Source organism: Megascapheus bottae, chromosome 16 (genome assembly GCF_031878675.1).
Source record: "Megascapheus bottae isolate mThoBot1 chromosome 16, mThoBot2.hap1, whole genome shotgun sequence".
Taxonomy (NCBI): domain Eukaryota; kingdom Metazoa; phylum Chordata; class Mammalia; order Rodentia; family Geomyidae; genus Megascapheus; species Megascapheus bottae.
Window position 1 is genome coordinate 31,722,112 of NC_143524.1, and position 17,952 is coordinate 31,740,063.

Sequence of the window (17,952 nt, forward strand, 5' to 3'; positions counted from 1 at the left end):
AGTTACATAATTCAGATAAACAGTACTTTTTTGGGGGGACAATGTCACCCCTTCCCTACAACAGTCTTTTAAAAGGCAAACCCACAGAAGTTTCTCCTTTTTCCCCTTCCCTTACTCTAACTGTAAAATCATATTTTCATGTATTTAAGGAAGGAACTGGAAAAAAGAAAAGATCACCATGGGAAACTAGTCATGATCCAAAGAGGATGACTAGAATCGAGACAGTGATGTGTGTGAACCAACTCCACGAGAACCATGGAAATGCTCGGGGCCTGCATATCTGCCTGCCACATAGTTTCTCCTTGTGCAAATCATCTGGGTTTATTTTTGTTTTATTGTGTATGTCCAATAGCTGTATTAAATTCTTAGTGGAATGAAGAAAATGTTATATAGATATATGTTCGTATGCACATTCTATACAGGTGTACATGTACTAGTTATCCACACTCCTGCCTTGGAAATGAACCAATAACCAGTTGAGATAACCTAACTACTGTGCACATTTGAAAGCAGACATTGATAAACTCATAGCCACAACACAGCAAGCATAAATAGCTTGCTGAACAAATAACACAGAAGATGGTCTAAGGTATCCAAGTAATATTTTAATAGAAATAACACATATTTGAGGTTATATGAACTGGTACTTGCAGAGTTGTGTATATCATTGAATTTTTAAATATAACTTTCCATGTTTTTCTTCATGTCTATATGCTCTTTAAAAAATAAATGTTTAAGAAAGTTTATACCTACTCCCATGAACCTCAAAACAACATAAAGAGGATATGATAGTGCCAAATAGAAGAGCGCATAAGATAAAATTTCAATACTAAGAAAAGTACTTGTAAGAATCTTAAGTTTTGTACTATATTGTGTGGCTACACATCTACAAAACTTAATGCCAACTATTCCACTCGTGACATCCTTCAGAAGCGTGAATTATACCAGGACAGATGGAGTGCCATTCAAAACTGAGCAATAAGAATTCACAGGGTAGATATCTCTTTAGAATTTCCTCTTTCTAATCTTGAGGCTGAAGTTATGTCTTAGGTCTCAATTTTTTTTAAGTTTTTAACAGACCAGAGACTTGGAAAACATAAAACATTCAATTTTCTACTTTTTCTTCTATCAAACAGTAAAATATTAAAAGGCTTTAAAGTTTTACATCCTTTTGGATATTCCAAAGTGTATCTGCACTCTTCTTAATAAGAGCCTCTTCGTCAGAATTCAAGTTCATCTTCACAATATCTGAGATGCCATTTCGCCCCAAGATACAGGGGGTACTGAGGAATATTTCTTCCTTTACTCCATACAAGCCCTGGAATGCAAGATTTGATTATTGGTTAGCAACCCAATATGGAAAATCAGCTCTGCAAAAGAGACACTGTGGCGATCAACAAAAATTACCCAGCAATGTTTCTAAACATAACCACGGGTGTCCTTATGGTGTGTGGTCATCTATTCAGTAACGAAAAGAAGGTGCCAGAGGCCTTTAAAAGGACCATAAGAAGTATATCCGCTTTACTCCATACTAGACCATCGTTATGAGCAAAGGGAAGGAGCAACCATTTTATCTGATGGAAGGACTGACAGCCAACAGCTTGTGTCTGGTTCACCAAGGTAAACAGTGAAAGCTGAAAAAAAGAGCACCACTGAGTTGGGACAATGCTCCAGGTAGCATCTCAAGCCTCCAGACGAAGTTCTCAGTGGAGCCATGAGGCTTCAATGGCAGAACCCATGTCCTTCCTCTCACCACTTGGCATGGAATGTACTGCCCCCTCAAACAGAGTGCTACCACAGACCACCTATGATGGATAAGGCCATGGAACTGATGCAGATCCACATCCGGGCTCAGTCCTGGGCCTGTGGAATCCCTGTCCAGTCAGTCCATGCCTGCAGTCAAAGCCAAGGCTACAGAAGCAGCTGTGAAAAGCTATGACAACCTGAGAAACCCACATGTAGGAACCAGCCTCTGTCATCTCCATACTGCCCACCCCTCCCTGCCCTTGGGAGACAAGGGGACCCAGCAGACTCCATATCTCTCTTCCTCTTGCCACTCATCTTTCTTTAGCTCTCCTTTGGGACTAGCCCTGGATTTAGGAGAGGCAATGGAAGGGCCTTGTTTGTTCTCCAAACTGACTACAAATGGTTGCCAAGAGCTAGAGCTGAGGGAAGTGAGAGGCCCTTTGACACTGGAGCAGTGCCCTTCAGCTTCCCCATAGCTCAGACATGCTGCAGACACTGCTCAGCTGCACTTGCTGTTCGCTCTGCCTGAGGCCTCCCTCAGGACCACAGGGTGTGTGCTCCTTGGTCTTATTTGGTTCTGGTGCCTTCTACTGAGATTTCTTGCTACCTCCTCCAGCCCTTCCTTTGGGAGTGATTTGACATTCAAATTCATGGGCTCTCACATCAGCTACCTATTATCCCACAGCTCTGACAGGCCTGGCTTTGCTCTATGCATACACCAGAGAGGTCAGACTGTGAACCCACATTCCAGCCAGTCATACTCCCCCCCTTCCTTCCTGTCCCTCCCTTGGTCCTGGGTTGCCTCCTATGTGACATTTGAGCTATCATATGGCTCTTAGGGACCCCGTATCACCAGAAGCAGGGCCTCTCTGCAGGGTTTCGAAGAATTGTTTCCTTACATCTTTTTCTTTTTCCTGATGATTGTGGGACTTGAACTCTGGGCCTGGGCATTATCTCTGAGCTCTTCAGCTCAAGGGTACCACTCTACCGCCTCAGCCCCACTTCCACTTTTTTGTTGGTTAATTGGAATAACACACATGGTCCTGCCTGGGCTGGCTTTGAGCCATGATCCTCACATCTCAGCCTCCCGAGTAGCTGGGATTACAGGTGTGAGCCACTGTGCCCAGCTTCCTTACATCTTTTGTTTTGATTCTCCCCTCAAAGGGGTTTCCTGGGCTAGAGCTGGAGAATCCACATCTATTCCATCACCACATCATTTGAGAACTGGAGGTGGGGTGGAGAGAAGGGTTAAAAGGCTGGGTAGAGGGCTGGGAGTTTGGCCTAGTGGTAGAGTGCTTGCCTAGCATACACGAAGACCCAGATTCAATTCCTCGATACCACATACATAGAAAAAGCCAGAAGTGGTGCTGTGGCTCAAGTGGTAGGGCACCAGCCTTGAGGAAAGCCCAGGGATAGAGCTCAGGCCCTGAGTTCATGCACCAGGACTAGCAAAAAAAAAAAATTTTAAAGGCTGTGTAGAAAGGTCTTGAACTGGAGGTCTCCCAAGTGCTGGGATTATACGTATGAATCACCATGCCCAGCCAAATGATTTAATGTCTGAGTGCTTCCTGTAAAGTATCTTGACCACTGACTTGCTCTATCAGGCAACTAATTAGTCATTTTCTTCTCAGAGCTCTCCTGTGACACCTCTCTAATTCATTCTCAGGAGTCCACTAGGGTGGTGACTTTCTAAGGCATGGCCTCTGTATCTTAAAGGGTTATCCATTGCATACTTCTTCCTCCTTGGCTCTCTTCCAACTCAGTCCTCCCTGTCATTAACTATATGTATTCTTCCTATTTTTAAAGCTAAATCTTACTCTGCTCTTTTGATTTTTCTGGTTAATCCATGTGATTCACAAAAGATTGGCACATGGCTCCTCTATCCACTCTTCTTCCCTTCAAACCTATTCTCTTCAGCACAGCCACGGTGATGTCGCTGTCTGTCCTCCACTACTTTTATCTGTTTATAATCAGTGGGTACTGAATATGTTAGACATATTGATGCTGGAGCAATCAGTGAGAATGTCTAAGCCAGGTTCCAGGGGCTCATGCCTTATAATCCTAGATTCTAAGGAGTCTGAGATCTGAGGATCAAGGTTCAAGCCTGTCAAGGCAGAAAAGTCCCTGTGGGACTCTTAGCTCTATTTGTGTGTGTGTGTGTGTGTGTGGTCATGGGGCTTGAACTCCACGTGGGCACTGTCCCTGAGCTCTTCAGCTCAAGGCTACTGTCCTACCCTTGAGCCAAGCCACACTACCTGTTTTCTAGAGGTTAATTGGAGATTAACCTCTAGAATTAATTGATTCCTCGGTACCACATACATGGAAAAAAGGCCAGAAGTGATGCTGTGGCTCAAGTGGTAGAGCTTTAGCCTTGAGAAAGTCCAAGGACAGTGCTCAGGACCCGAGCCCAAGCCCAGGACTGGCAAGAAAGAGAGAGAGAGAGGGGGGGGGAAAGAGGGAAAGAAGGGAGGAAGGAAAAGAAGAGAGGAAGGAAAAGAAAAGAAGAAGGAAGGAGGGAAGGAAGGAAGGAAGGAAGGAAGGAAGGAAGGAAGGAAGGAAGGAAGGAAGGAATATTAGCCCAATTTCCAAATTAACTTTTCCTCATCATTTAAATCACTCTGATTGTATTTCCCCCTCGCCCCAGTGGGCCCTCCCCCTCCCCAGTCATGGGTCTTGGACTATGGACCTGGGCACTGTCCCTGAGCTCTTCAGCTCAAGGCTATCACCCTACCCTTAAGCCCCACTTCCGGTTTTCTAGTGGTTAATTGGAGATAAGAGTCACAGACTTGGTGCTGGGCTGGCTTTGAACTGTGATTCTCAGATCTCAGGCTCCTGAGTAGCTAGGATTATAGGTGTGAGCCACTGCACCCAGATGATTTTATTTCTTTGGGAAATCATTTCTCACTACAGATTAGCCATGCTCTTTCACAAGAGAACTCAAAATTCCTGCCATATGTTCTCATCACTTTGTACTTTTTCATGTAACGTTTACCACAACTTGTTACATGTTTACATCTGTAGTTGTTCTGATTAAGTTCATATCTTCCATTCCATTATACTCAGTAAGGTCATGTCTTTGTATTTTCTGTTCATCATTATCAATATTTTGTACAATATCTGGCACAGTGTAGGAGCTTGATAATTAATACAGGAAAGAATGATTAAAACAAAAAGTTTAAACCTACTTTAACCAGAGTAGAAACTGGATGTACTCTTCTAAGATTCTTCAAGATTGTTTCTGACAGATTTGTCACAGACATTGCAATGGCCCATGAGGTATACCCCTTCAGCTTAAGAACTTCATAGGCACTGCAAATAAAGAAGGAAATCAAATTCATGAATCCACATTGACTCACTAGAATCAACTCAGAGAAAGCATTATATTTGTTAAGCATTCAATCTGAAGCAATCTAAATGTCAATGCTACCATAGTAACATTTTTCAGATTTCTACTAGAAATTACTTATGAATGTTCATGCTATTATATTAAGATATACCATCTCATAAATTGTCATTATTCACTTTAAGCAGGAATTGACTTACCCTTCTTTTTTTTAAAATAAAAGCATAATAGTAAGGCCTACATGCTACCAAAGACAAAGTTAGTTTTAATATCTTCAAATTGTTGTTTAAATATCCAAAGAGTGAAGTAGAGCTGTGGCTCAAGTGGCAGAGTACCAGCCTTGAGTGAAAAGGCTCAAGGACAGCGGCCAGGTCCTGAATTCAAGCCCCACAAACAACCTAAATACCTCAACAGAAGCTGATTCCTGAAAGTTACCATCTACATCTCTTCTCAGCACTGCGTAGTTTATTGAGTAATGTCCTGGACTTTCCTGCCTGGGCTGGTATGATCCACAATCTTCAAATCTTAGCCTCCTGCATAGTTAGGATTATAGGTGTGAGCCACCAGTGCCCAGCAGGTATTTTTTAAAGCTCCAAAGAAATGGTTTGTATAAGATATCTGGATGTGGGGGTTTTTAGGAGCCTGAAGTTATTTATTTTATGGAAAAAATAAAAAAAGAAGAGCCAGGAGCAGTGGCTCCCGCCTGTAATCCTAGCTACTCAGGAGGCTGTGATCTGAAGATCCCAGGTTAAAGCCCAGCACTAAGGGCTGTGAGATTCTTATCTCAATTAACCACTAGAAAATCCAAAGTGGTGCTGAAGCTTAAGGGGTAGGGTGGTAGCCTTGAGCTGAAGAGCTTGGGGACAGCACCCAGGCCCAGAGTTCAAGCCCCAAGTCCAATAACAAAAAATTTAAAAAAGGAAAAATCATTACACACTTTTAGCCTTGGAAATTTATTCTTAATACTGATTATTAAGGCATTAACAATGAGTACTGTTACCTATCAATCACTTGTTTATGGACCGTTTTCCAATGTTCCTTGTCTGAGTCAGTTCCTATTTCAGGGTTTAGACACTTCAGAGGAAAACCAGCAACATTCACTCCACTCCATAAGGGCACTAAGAAAACAAATTTTGTTTACAAAACACATATCTCAAAAATGATGATTTCTAGAAATTGTTGGAGTTCACAACTGTTTTTCTGTTTGCCTGTTTGGTTAGTTCATTGTTTTGTTTGGTTTTTCTTTTCTTTTCTTTTGCCAGTCCTGGGATGCCACAGCACCACTTCCACCTTTTTCTATGTATGTGGCACTAAGAAATCAAACTTCATGCATGCTAGGAAAGCACTCTACCACTAGGTCAAATTCCCAGCCCCTGGTTTTTCTTTAAACAGGGTCTTTGTATTTCCTAGATTAGCCACAAACTTGTCATCTCCCACTGGACCATTTCTGCCTTTTTTCTATGTATGTGGTACTGAGGAATCAAACCTGGGTCTTCGTGCATACTAGGTAAGCACTCTACCACTAGACCAAACTCTCAGCCTGTCTTTTACTTTTAAATAAAGTTAGTGCAATATCTAGAAATAACTTTTAAATAAACAGAAGAAAACATGTAGTCATATTTACTTATAACTGTGGTAATGGACAAAAGATTTGAGCATAGTGTAGTTGGCACTTAGAAAAAGAAGATATGAAAATGGCCAACAAGTATATGAAAACATGTTCACACCACATGATGAGACAGCCTCTCTCCCTACTCACAATGGGTATTACCTCAAAGACAAGAAATAAGCTGGGCACAGGTGGTGCTTATGTCTGTAACCCTGGCTACCCAGGAGATTGAGATCTAAAGACAACAGTCCAAAGCTGCCTAGGTAGAAAAGTCTACCAGCAAGAAAACTGGATTATAGGTGTGGCTCAAGTAGTAAAGCACCATCCATGAGCCAACAAAACTAAGCAAGAAAAAGGATTGTCATGCCCTGATGGAAGATAGGTAATGTTGTGCCAAGATTGTTCCATAATCTGGGAATGACCCCTCCCCCCTTGCTTAGGGCCCATGTACTTGAACCCCAGGTGGTAACAGCTTGGCGCTCAGTGGTTAGACACCTGAGCTCTGATTCGACCACTGGTTTGAGTTATCAAATAGCCAAACAGGTAATTGTAATTCCCCTATAAAAGCTGTGTAAAGTTCTTGCTCAAGGCCTTTCGTCGTTTCCGGCTACGGGTACGCGGAGGCCCGAGTCTAGACTCGTAAATAAACGACCCTTGCTTTTTAGCTTTGACTGTGGCCTCTGGTGGTCTTTTCGGGGTTCTAGGAATTCGGATACAACAGGTAATTAGTACTGCCGTTATGGAAAGTAGTATGGTGGCACTTCAAAAGAACTAAAATTAGTTAGGCAGCCAGAGCCTATGCCTATACTCCTACTCAGGAAACGTATTTCTAATATATCAAAGGTCAAAGCCAGTCTTGGCAGAAATGTCCAAAATACACCTCCAAAAAGCCAGACTGGAGTGTGGCACTTGCTAAGCAAGTAAGTAGGGAAAATGCTAGACCAGAAGTCCAAATCCAGTACTTTCCCACCTCCCCAAAATGCTAAAATTAGAATCATCATATATCCATGTCCCCATTGCAAGGCCATATAATATAGCTACTAAAAGATCACTATATTGAAGAGATACCTAAGTACTTCAGGATCCTGAGATCTGGGGAATCGTGGTTTATAGTCAGCCAGGGCAAGAAAGTCTGTAAGACTCTAAGCAATAATAACTACCAAAGAACCAGAAAAATTGCTATGGCTCTATGAAAAGCACTACCCTTTAGCACAAAAGCTCAGGAATAGCACCCAGACCCTGAATTCAAGCCTCAAGACTACAAAAAAGCAAGAAAAAGAAAACATGTTTCTAGAGATCAGAAGCATAGTTGTGCAGTACTAGTGGGTTTACACTTACCACTAGAATCACCATGTTCTCCAACAATCAAACCATGACAACTTGTGGGGTGAATCCCCAGCTTCTCTCCAATAAAGAAACGGAAACGGGCAGAGTCAAGATTACAGCCACTGCCAATTACACAATTTGCAGGTAGGCCACTTATCTTCCAAGCAACATATGTCAAGATATCCACTAGGAATGACAAATTTATGTTAGAACAATATTAATAATGACTTTTGTTCTTTCTATGTATGTGGTACTGAAGAATGAAACCCAGGTCTTCGTGCACACTAGGCAAGCACTCTACCATAGGCCAAACTCCCAGCCTCACAAGGACTTTTTTTTTTTTTGCCAATCCTGGGCTTGAGATCAGGGCCTGAGCACTGGCCTTGGACTTTCTCAAGGCTAGAGCTCTACCACTTGAGCCTCAGCACTACTTCTGGCTTTTTTCTATTTATGTGGTACCGATGAATCGAACCCGGGTCTTCGTGCATGCTAGGCAAGCACTTTAACCACTAGGCCAAACTCCAGGCCCTCACAATGACTTTTTTTAAGATATAAATTCATCTTTATTAACTGAAATAATAAGCATGTGTGTGTGTGTCAGTGTGTCATGGGGCTTGAACTCTGGGTGATGTCCCTCAGCTCTTCAGCTCAAGGTTACCACCCTACCCTTGAGCCAAGCCCCACTTCCCATTTTCTAGAGGTAGACTGGAGATAAGAGTCTCAGGTCCTTTTGTGCCCAGGCTGGCTTTGTACCTTGATCCTCAGATATCAGCCTCCTGAGTAGCTAGGATTACAGGCGTGAGCCACTGATCCTGGCATAAGCAGCACATTTTATAGTCATTTATGGCTTATAAAATGCATCCTCTTGCATATTTTTATTATTTTATTTTATTAATTTTATTTATTTTATCAACACTAATTGGGGGGTTGGGTCAGTCATGGGGCATGGACTGAGCCTGGGTGCTGTTCTTGAGCTCTTCCCCTGGGCCTGGCATTGTCCTGAGCTCTTTAGCTCAAGGCTAGTGCTCTACCTCTGAGCCAGAGCACCACTTCTGGTTTTCTAGTGATTAATTGGAGATATGAGTTTCACAGTCTTTAGTGCCCGGGCTGGCTTTGAACTACAATCCTCAGATCTTCGCCTCTGAGTAGCTAGAATTACAGACATGAGCCACTGTACCTGGCTAATACTGATTTTTTTTACATCATATTTCAAATGTCAAGTTTAACAAGTATTCAAGGAATGGAATCTCTATATGCAATCACTGGCACACATATTTAAGAACAAAATAAAAATTAAGCTGAGACTTTATTTCATAGATACATAGATGAATGTCTAAAATCTACCATCTTAGATTTATGTCTGTATAGTTATATTTATATCTCAAAGTTCATGTCAATGACCTTGAGCACCTGAGTATTGAGTCATCGTTCTTGTACTGTTGGATCTAACATCCACATATCAGGGGCTGGGAGTTTGGCCTAGTGGTAGAGTGCTTGCCTAGCATGCATGAAGACCTGGGTTCGATTCCTCGGTACCACATACATTGAAAAAAGCTGGAAGTGGTGCTGAGGCTCAAGTGGTAGAGTGCTAAGCCTTGAGAAAGTCCAAGGACAGTGCTTAGGCCCTGAGCTCAAGCCCAGGACTGGCAAAAAACAACAACAACAAAAAAAAACCTAACATCCACATATCAAGGAGACCATGCGCCTTTTGTCCCTTTGGTCTTGGCTTATCTCACTCAACATGATTTGCTCTAGTTCCATCTACTTCCCAGTGAATGCCATTATTTTATCTTGTCCTGTGGCTATTGCATGTATGTACCACATTTTTTGTATCCATTCATCTGTAGTGGGGCATCTGGGTTGTTTCCATCACTTGGCTATTGTGGATAGTGCAGCAATGAGCATGGCTGTGTAGGTGTCCTTATGATATCTTGGGTTATGATGCTCAGGGTAGATGCCTAGGAGAGGTATGGCTCGATCATAGGGAAAGTCTATGTTTAGTTTTTTTCGGGATCCTCCAAACTGCCATCCAGAGTGGTTACATTCCCACCAGCAGTGCAGTAGGGTTCTTCTTTCTCCACATCCCCACCAGCATTTGTTTTCTGAATTCAGAATATTGGATCGCTTCTCCATCTTTTGGCTAAGATCAAGTGTAGTATGTGAATTCAGAATATTGGCCATTCTGATTGGGGTAAGGTGGTATCTTAGGGTTGTTTTATTTGCATTTCCTTTATGACCATGGATGATAAGCATTTTCTCATAAGTTTCATTACCATTTTTACTTCTTCCCCTGACAAGTCTCTCTTTAGTTCCCTTGCCAATTTAGTGATTTGTTTGTTGGGTTTGGGGGGGATTAGCTTCTTGAATTCTCTGTAGATATTGGATCTTAAGCGTTTGTCTGATGTATTATTGATAAATATCTTTTCCCAGTTGTTTGGCTGTCTGTCTATCTTAGCAGCTTTGTCTTTTTTTCATATATTTTATTGTAATTAATAAAGGGTTACATTATATTCACCAGATAGAAGGTGCATTACTTCACATACATTGTTACCCTTTCTCATAACTTGGTCCCCATTTCCCTCCCCCCACCCCCGAAACTTTCTTTTTAGTTAGTTCCATTTGTCCAGTCTCTCCCCAGCATAAAAATGTCTTTTAACTTGATTTGTCTGAGTCAGTTATCTGAGAACAGGAGGATCATGATTGGAGATTAGCACCCCAAAAAAGTCTCCAATATTTTATCTCAATGAATAAATAGCTGGGCACAGTGGCGCATACCTGTAATTCGAACCACTCAGGAGTCTGAGATCTGAGGGTCACAATTTGAAGCCATCTCTGACAAGAAAGTCTGTAAAAGTCCTACCACCAATTAACTACCAAAAATCAGAAGTGGGTTATTGTTCAGGGGTAAGGCACTAGCCTTGAGCAACAAAGTTCAGGGACAATACCCAGGCCCTGAGTTCAAGCCCCAGGATGGGCACACACAATAATAATGAAAGCAAAAAGGGCTGGGACATTGTACCAGTGCAAAAGAATACTTGATGGTTAAAGTGCAAGTTCTGAGTTCAAAACTCAGGTACTACCAAAAATTTTGGTTTCCTGAGTAAGTAGAACTGTCTTGGGAGACAAGAACAGATTCATCTCAAAGTTGAAGATAAAGCAAAGCTACAAAAATTATGGATAATCAGTTACATGCTTTTGAAAAATGTTAAATTATTCACTGCTAGAATTTGAAAACAAAAATAACCCCTCTTGGGGGGCTGGCATTTGGCCTAATGGTAGAGGGCTTGCCTAGCATGCATGAAGACCTGGGTTAAATTCCTCGGCACCCCACACACACAGAAAAAGCCAGAAGTAGTACTGTGGCTCAAGTGGTAGAGCACTAGCCTTGAGAAAGCCCAAGGACAGTGCTCAGGGCCTGGGCACTATACTTGGACACTTTTTGTTGCTCAAGGCCAGCACTCTGCCACTTGAGCCACAGCATCACTTCCGATTCTTTTTTTTCACTTCTGACTTTTTCTGAGTATGTGATAACAAGGAATCGAACCCAGGGCTTCGTGCATTCTAAGCAAGTACTCTACCACTAGGCTATGCTCCAGGCCCATAACCCTTTTTTTTTTTTAAAGATATTATAAGTACCTGTTTGTACATCTAGTAATCAGCCAGCCAATACTACCTCCTTAATACATCTCCTAGATAAATCTTTTCCAGTTACTATATTTTTATCTAAGCTACCAACATAGCTTAGAAAACGGGTATAATGACATAATAACAAAGTATAGTGATATGGGCCTAGCTCAGAGATGCAAGTATGCTAAAAAAAAAATACAAAAGAAGTCCTAAGCTTTGCTCTATCTGTCCTGGGTTTGATTCTTCAGTATCACTTTAACAGAAAAAGCAAGTGGCACTTTGACTCAAGTGGTAGAGTGCTAGCCTTGAGCAAAATAAGCTCAGGGACAGTGCCCAGGCTCTGAGTTCAAGCCCTAGGACTGACCAAAAAATGCTCATCATTAGGGGCCAGGAGTTTGGCCTAGTGGTAGAGTGTTTGCCTAGCATACACAAAGACCCGGGTTTGACTCCTTGGTACCACATGAATAGAAAAAAGCTGGAAGTGGTGCTGAGGCTCAAGTGGTAGAGCTCTAGCCTTGAGAAAGTCCAAGGACAGCGCTCAGGCCCTGAGCTCAAGCTCAGGACTGGCAAAAAAAAAAAAAAAAGATCAAGTTATTGATATACCCAACAACATGGGTGAAATCCAAAATAAGGAGCCAGATAAGATTACTTTTTTTGTGGGCTATGGGACCTGAACTCTGGACCTGTGCACTGTCTCTGAGCTCTTCAGTTCAAGGCTACCACCCTACCCCTGAGCCTGGGCATTGTCCCTGAGCTCTTCAGCTCAAGGCTACCACCCTATCCCTTGAACCACAGCCCTACTTCACCATTTTCTAGTGATTAATTGGAGATAAGAGTCTCTTGTTCAGGCCAGGTGCAAAAGGTGGCTCACGCCTGTAATCCCAGCTACTCAGGAGGCTGAGATCTGAGGATCAAGGTTCAAAGCCACCCTGGCCACAAAAGGACCTGAGCCTCTTATCTCCAATTAACCTCTAGAAAATGAGAAATGGGGCTTGCTCTAGGGTGGGGCAGTAACCTGGAGCTGAAGAGCTCAGGGATAGCACCCAGACCTAGGTTCAAACCCTATGACCCACTAAAAAAAAAGTCTCATGTTCAGACTGGGAGTTTGGCCTGGCCTGGTGGTAGAGTGCTTGCCTAGCATGCATGAAGACTTAGGTTCAATTTCTCAGTACCACACATATAGAAAAGACTAAAGGCTGGAAGTGGTGCTGTGGCTCATGTGGTAGAGCTCTAGCCTTGAGAAAGCCCAAGGACAGTGCTCAGTCCCTGAGTTCAAGCCAGGACTGGCCAAAAAAAAAAAAAAAGAGAGAGTCTCTATTCTTTACTGCCCAGGCTGGCTTTGAACTGCGATTCTCAAATCTCAGCCCTCTGAATAGCTAGGATTACAGGTGTGAGCCACAGCACCCAACTAAAATATTATTATGGTTCTTTTCATATAAAATTTGAGAAAATGAGTGAGGGATAAACTATAATGGAGAGAAAGCAACATTCAGAGTTACCTGAAATGTTTGTATCTTTATTATGGTGGTGACATAATCACAAATGAATGTATCTATTAAAACAAGGCATTATATATTTTGAGTAGTGTAGCTTATTACATATGTCACATCAATTGCATTGTTATTGGTTATTGTTTTTATTTTTTATTTTGTTTTTGTTTGGTTGTAGGGTTTGAATTCAGGGTCAGGGTGCTGTCTCTTTGTACTCAAAGCTAGCATTCTACCACTTGAGCCACAGAGCCACTTGCGGTTTTCGAATGGTTAACTGACAATAAGAATGTCACTTGGACTTTTTTGCCTAGGCTGACCTGAAATGATGATCCTCAGATCTCAGCCTCCTTAGTAGCTAGGATTACATACGTGAGCTATTAGCACCCAGCTTGCTTGTTTTTTAGAAAATAGTATGGAGTGATCATTCTTAGGCAGAAAAATGTAAAAGACTCACCTGGGTTTGTGACCATTACGATTTTACAGTCAGGACTATGCTTTATTATGTTAGGAATGATTGATTTCATAATAGCTACATTACGCTGGACCAGGTCAAGGCGAGATTCTCCTTCCTTCTGCCTTGCACCTGCTGTGACAATAACTAACTTGGAGTTTTCTGATACCTTGTAATCTACAAAGGAATGAAAGACAGTATTTGGATTAAGACTGCCACTATCACTTTACTAAAAAGGTACTTACATTGTATCCACTCTGAAAGTTGTCAAGAATACTTGTATGTACCCTAAGGCCATTTCTGGATGCAAAGATTATAATATGGTGCTTGGTCCAATTTGTGTCCATGGAAGAACATGCAGAATTTAATCATCTATCTAGAGAATTGATCTAGAGCATTTCTATCTTACATATTATTAAAGGTGTGTTAATCTCTGGTTACAGCCCCGTGGTGGCTCACACCTGTAATCCTAAGCTACTCAGGAGGCTGAGATCTGTGGATCAGGGTTCAAAGCCACCCTAGCCACAAAAGGACCTGAGGCTCTTATCTCCAATTAGCCTCTAGAAAACAGGAAGTGGGGCTTGGCTCAAGTAGTAGCCTTGAGCTGAAGAGCTCAGGGACAGCACCCAGGCCAAGTTAAAGCCCCATGACCTATAAAAAAAAAAAAAAAAAAAAAAAAGACCAGGTGAAGTGACTAAAACTATTCAAAGCTGCCTATCCTGGTGAAAAAGGTTTATAGAAACTGGACACTGGGCACTCACACTCATAATCCTAGCCACTAAAGAGGCTAAGATGTGAGGATCAAGGTTTGAAGCCAGCCTGAGTAGAAAAGGACATCACATGAGATTTTTAACCAGCTAAAAGCTGGAAGTAGAGCACTGGTTCACATGTTTAACAGTGCCAGCCTTGAACAGAAAAAGCCAAGTGAAAATATAGAACCTTAGTTCAAGCCTAAGATTTATGTATGTCAATAAAATTTTTAAAAGCATAGAAAGAGGAAAGAAGTAATTGGTAGAAATGATGTATATGAGGCTAGGAATGTGGCTTGGTGGTAGAGTGCTTGCCTAGAATGCATGAAGCCCTGGGTTCTATTCCTCAGTACCATATATACAGAAAAAGCCAAAAGTAGGGCTGTGGCTCAAGTTGTAGAGTGCTAGCCTTGAGCAAAAGAAGCTCAGGGACAGTGCCCAGGCCTGAGTTCAAGCCTCAGGACAACTGAGACAGAGGAGAGGGGGGGGGGGGAAGGGAGAGATCTTTGTTTTTTAAGTTTTTTCCAATTATAATAAAATGTTTTTTAACAAAGTCTGGCTGGGCACTAGTGGCTCCCACCTCTAATCCTAGCTACTCAGGAAGTCTGTGAGACTCATCTCTAATTAAAAGACAAAAAGTGCTAGCCTTGAGCAGAATAACCCAAGGACACCACCAATGCCCTAACTTCAAGCACCAGAACCAGCCAACAAAAAAAGATCTGTATAGGCCGGGAGTTTGGCCTCGTGGTTAAAGTGCTTGCCTAGCATGCATGAAGACCCGGGTTCGATTCCTTTGTACCACATACATAGAAAAAAGCCGGAAGTGGTGCTGAGGCTCAAGTGGTAGAGCTCTAGCCTTGAGAAAGTCCAAGGACAGTGCTCAGGCCCTGAGCTCAAGCCCAGGACTGGCAAAAAAAAAAAAAAAAAAATCTGTATAATCAGTCCTAATAATACAGTGATAATTCAAATTTTACATTTATTGATGTCAGTTTGATAAAATTCACTACTTCTTTTAAAAACTCTGAAAATAGCCATAAAGCTAAAATTACCTTTTCCACTGACAATCTTTGAAGTAGTAAGGAAAATACTGCCATGCAGAAGATCCATTGTTTCTCCCCTCAGTTTGTCAGCTTCAGCATCAACAAGGGCAAGTTCATCAACCAATTCCTAAAAAAAACCCATGAATGTCTCTACTTAAGTTTCTTTAAATTTACTTATTATAAAGGTGATATACAGAGGGGTTACAATTACATGAGTCAGGAGTACTTTTTTTTCTCTTCAGTCATAGGGCTTGAACTCTAGGACTGGGTATTGTCTCTGAGCTCTTCAGGTCAAGGCTAGCGCTTGACCCTTTGAAACACAACACCACTTCTGGTTTTTTGGTGGTTAACTGGAGATAAGAGTCTCATGGACATTGTGTCTGGCCTGGCTTTGAACCGTAATCCTCAGATCTCAGCTAGGATTACTGGTGTGAACCACTGGCACCCAACTTCTGAGTACATTTCATTTCCTACAGCATCTTCTGCTTCCTTATTTTCTCCAAGTCCCTCCCTACTTAAATTTTATTTATTTATTTATTGCCAGTCATGGTGCTTGAATTCAGGGCCTGAGCACTGTCCTTGGATTTTTCTCAAAGCTAGAGCTCTGCCACTTGAGCCACAGCACCACTTCCAGGCTTTCCTATGTATGTGGTACCAAGGAATTGAATCTGGGTCTTCATGCATGCTAGACAAGCACTCTATCACTAGGCCAGGCCAAACTCCTGGACCCCCTACTTAAGTTTTAAAAGAATGAGGAGCCAGGAATATGGCCTAACGGTAGAATGCTTGCCTAACACACACGAAAACTGGGGTTCATTCCTCAGTACCATATACATAGAAAAAGCCAAAAGTGGTACTGTGGCTCAAGTGGCAGAGCTCTAGCCTTGAGAAAGCTAGTGCTCAAGAAAGGACAGTGCTTAAGTTCTGAGTTCAAGCCCTAGGACTTGCAAAAAAAAAAAAAAGAATTTTGAATCCTAGCTACTCAGAAAGCAGAGATCTGAGGATCATGATTTAAAGCCAACCAGGGGGACAGGGCCCTGTCCATGAATTGCAATTCAAATGAACCACTAGAAAATCAGAAGTGGTGCTGTGGCTCAAAGTGTTAGAGCTCTAGCCTTGAGGGAAAGAGCTTTAGGACAGTACCTAGGCCCTGAGTTTCGGTCCACTGATCCAGGAGACAAAGACTCTGCCCAAGAAGTCAAGAGAGGACATCTACACCCACATATGCAGAGACTGTCTTATTCTGTCTGAACTGAAAACAGTATTACTTGAAGACAGTCTATTCACACAGTCTCCACTTACAAGCATGCATAAACTCTGCTTACTGTAATTTTGTTTTGCTTTTCTTTTGGTTTTGCCACAGTCTCTAACAATGTAGTTTGGGCTGGCCTAGGGCTCACGATCTCCTCTATCAGTCTCCTCCTGATTGCTGTCATGGCATTTATCAGCATGTACACTGATCTTCCCTACACACCCTTCTGGCTACAGGTGTGCACTGTTGCCTCCAAATGTTCCTGAAATCGGATCAAGATTCGATGGGTAAGAGGATATTTGTTTGCTGCGAAGACCTAAATCATGTAACCTTGAATCCAACACCTATAAGACCCAAGAGTGCTCACTCTTCTTTTCAGCCACAGGATGGGTTCAGCATTTACCTTCAGCAAGATACACACAGCACAGGCCATGCCTACAGAACCAGCTCCAACAATGGTGATCTTACAATGGGGGACGTTATCTTCTGCAGCTACATTGGAAATAAGCTGCTCTTTGACAGTTGTCATTTTGGGGGTCTGATTAAAAGAAAAAAATGCCGGGTTTTTGAGTCGAATCAAACCCTCTCCACCACCCTTGCAGTGAGGAAGTGGTAACCACAGTGCACACCTAAGGAAGCCACCACCTAGGGAGCCCAGAGGGAATCCACCCGGCTAGAGAATGTGGGGCTAAAACAGGATTCTGTCCATCCCTGAAAGGGCTCTTCGTTTGTCCCACCGCATCCCCAACAGGTTGTCACCCAGCACCAGAGGCTCACAAATGATCTGTCTGCCGCAACTCAGAAGTCCCCAAAGCGTCACCCACTGTCCCCTCAAGCAAGAAAAGTGAAGAACACCGGGAAAAAGACGCCGCTCTCACTCGGCAAAACTCATTGAACGTTACACATCCAGGAAGCAACGGCAAACGGACCCGCCCACGTGGCACGCACGCCCCTCTGCGTCAGCGCGCAAGCCCCGCCCCTGGGGGCGCTGGCGCCCCGGGCTGCTCTGGGCAGGGAGGGACTGCTGAGTCCCAGAGGCTGTGGAACTGGGCAGAGGCTTGGGAAGCTCATGGACTGCACAGGCCTAATTTGCAACTTTCTGAAAAGGAATACTGAATGGCCCTGCTCCCTATCCTCCCCAAAATACATTTAAGAGTGGTCTTGGGAATGATTATCTTTTTTTTTTGGTCAGGTTTGAACTCTAGGCCTGGACGCTGTCCCTGAGCTCTTTTGTTCAAGGCTAGTGAACTACCACTTTAAGCTACAGCTTTACTTAGTTTTCTGGTGAGTAATTGGAGGTGAGTCTCAGACTTCCCTGC

General features: G+C 42.7%; 1 protein-coding gene across 2 annotated transcripts; it reads right to left on the bottom strand.

Annotated features, from left to right (window-relative positions):
* Positions 1–585: 585 nt before the first annotated feature.
* Positions 586–17,557, bottom strand: LOC150053100 (L-lactate dehydrogenase C chain-like). Of its 2 annotated transcripts, none has more exons than XM_090348024.1 (7): positions 17,411–17,557; positions 15,391–15,508; positions 13,596–13,769; positions 8,037–8,210; positions 6,090–6,207; positions 4,932–5,055; positions 586–1,318 (listed from the first exon to the last, which is right to left on the bottom strand). In XM_090348024.1, exons 2-7 carry the CDS (start codon positions 15,446–15,448, stop codon positions 1,154–1,156), a joined length of 813 nt encoding a protein of 270 aa, XP_090204150.1. In that variant the 5' UTR covers positions 15,449–15,508; positions 17,411–17,557; the 3' UTR covers positions 586–1,153. The 2 variants fall into 2 exon arrangements, with proteins under 2 accessions (XP_090204150.1, XP_090204151.1); XM_090348025.1 differs by lacking the exon at positions 17,411–17,557 and adding an exon at positions 17,037–17,240.
* Between the last annotated feature and the right edge of the window lie 395 nt (positions 17,558–17,952).

What these genes read in the sequence shown, in the direction of transcription:
- LOC150053100 (XM_090348025.1), bottom strand. Translation starts at nt 17,162, where the DNA reads ATGACAACTGTCAAAGAGCAGCTTATTTCCAATGTAGCTGCAGAAGAT. An exon ending in AAAGATTGTCAGTGGAAAAG is followed by an intron (nt 13,770 to 15,390) that starts GTAATTTTAGCT and finishes ATTCCTTTGTAG; the next exon opens with ATTACAAGGTATCAGAAAAC. An exon ending in CGTAATGGTCACAAACCCAG is followed by an intron (nt 8,211 to 13,595) that starts GTGAGTCTTTTA and finishes TGTCATTCCTAG; the next exon opens with TGGATATCTTGACATATGTT.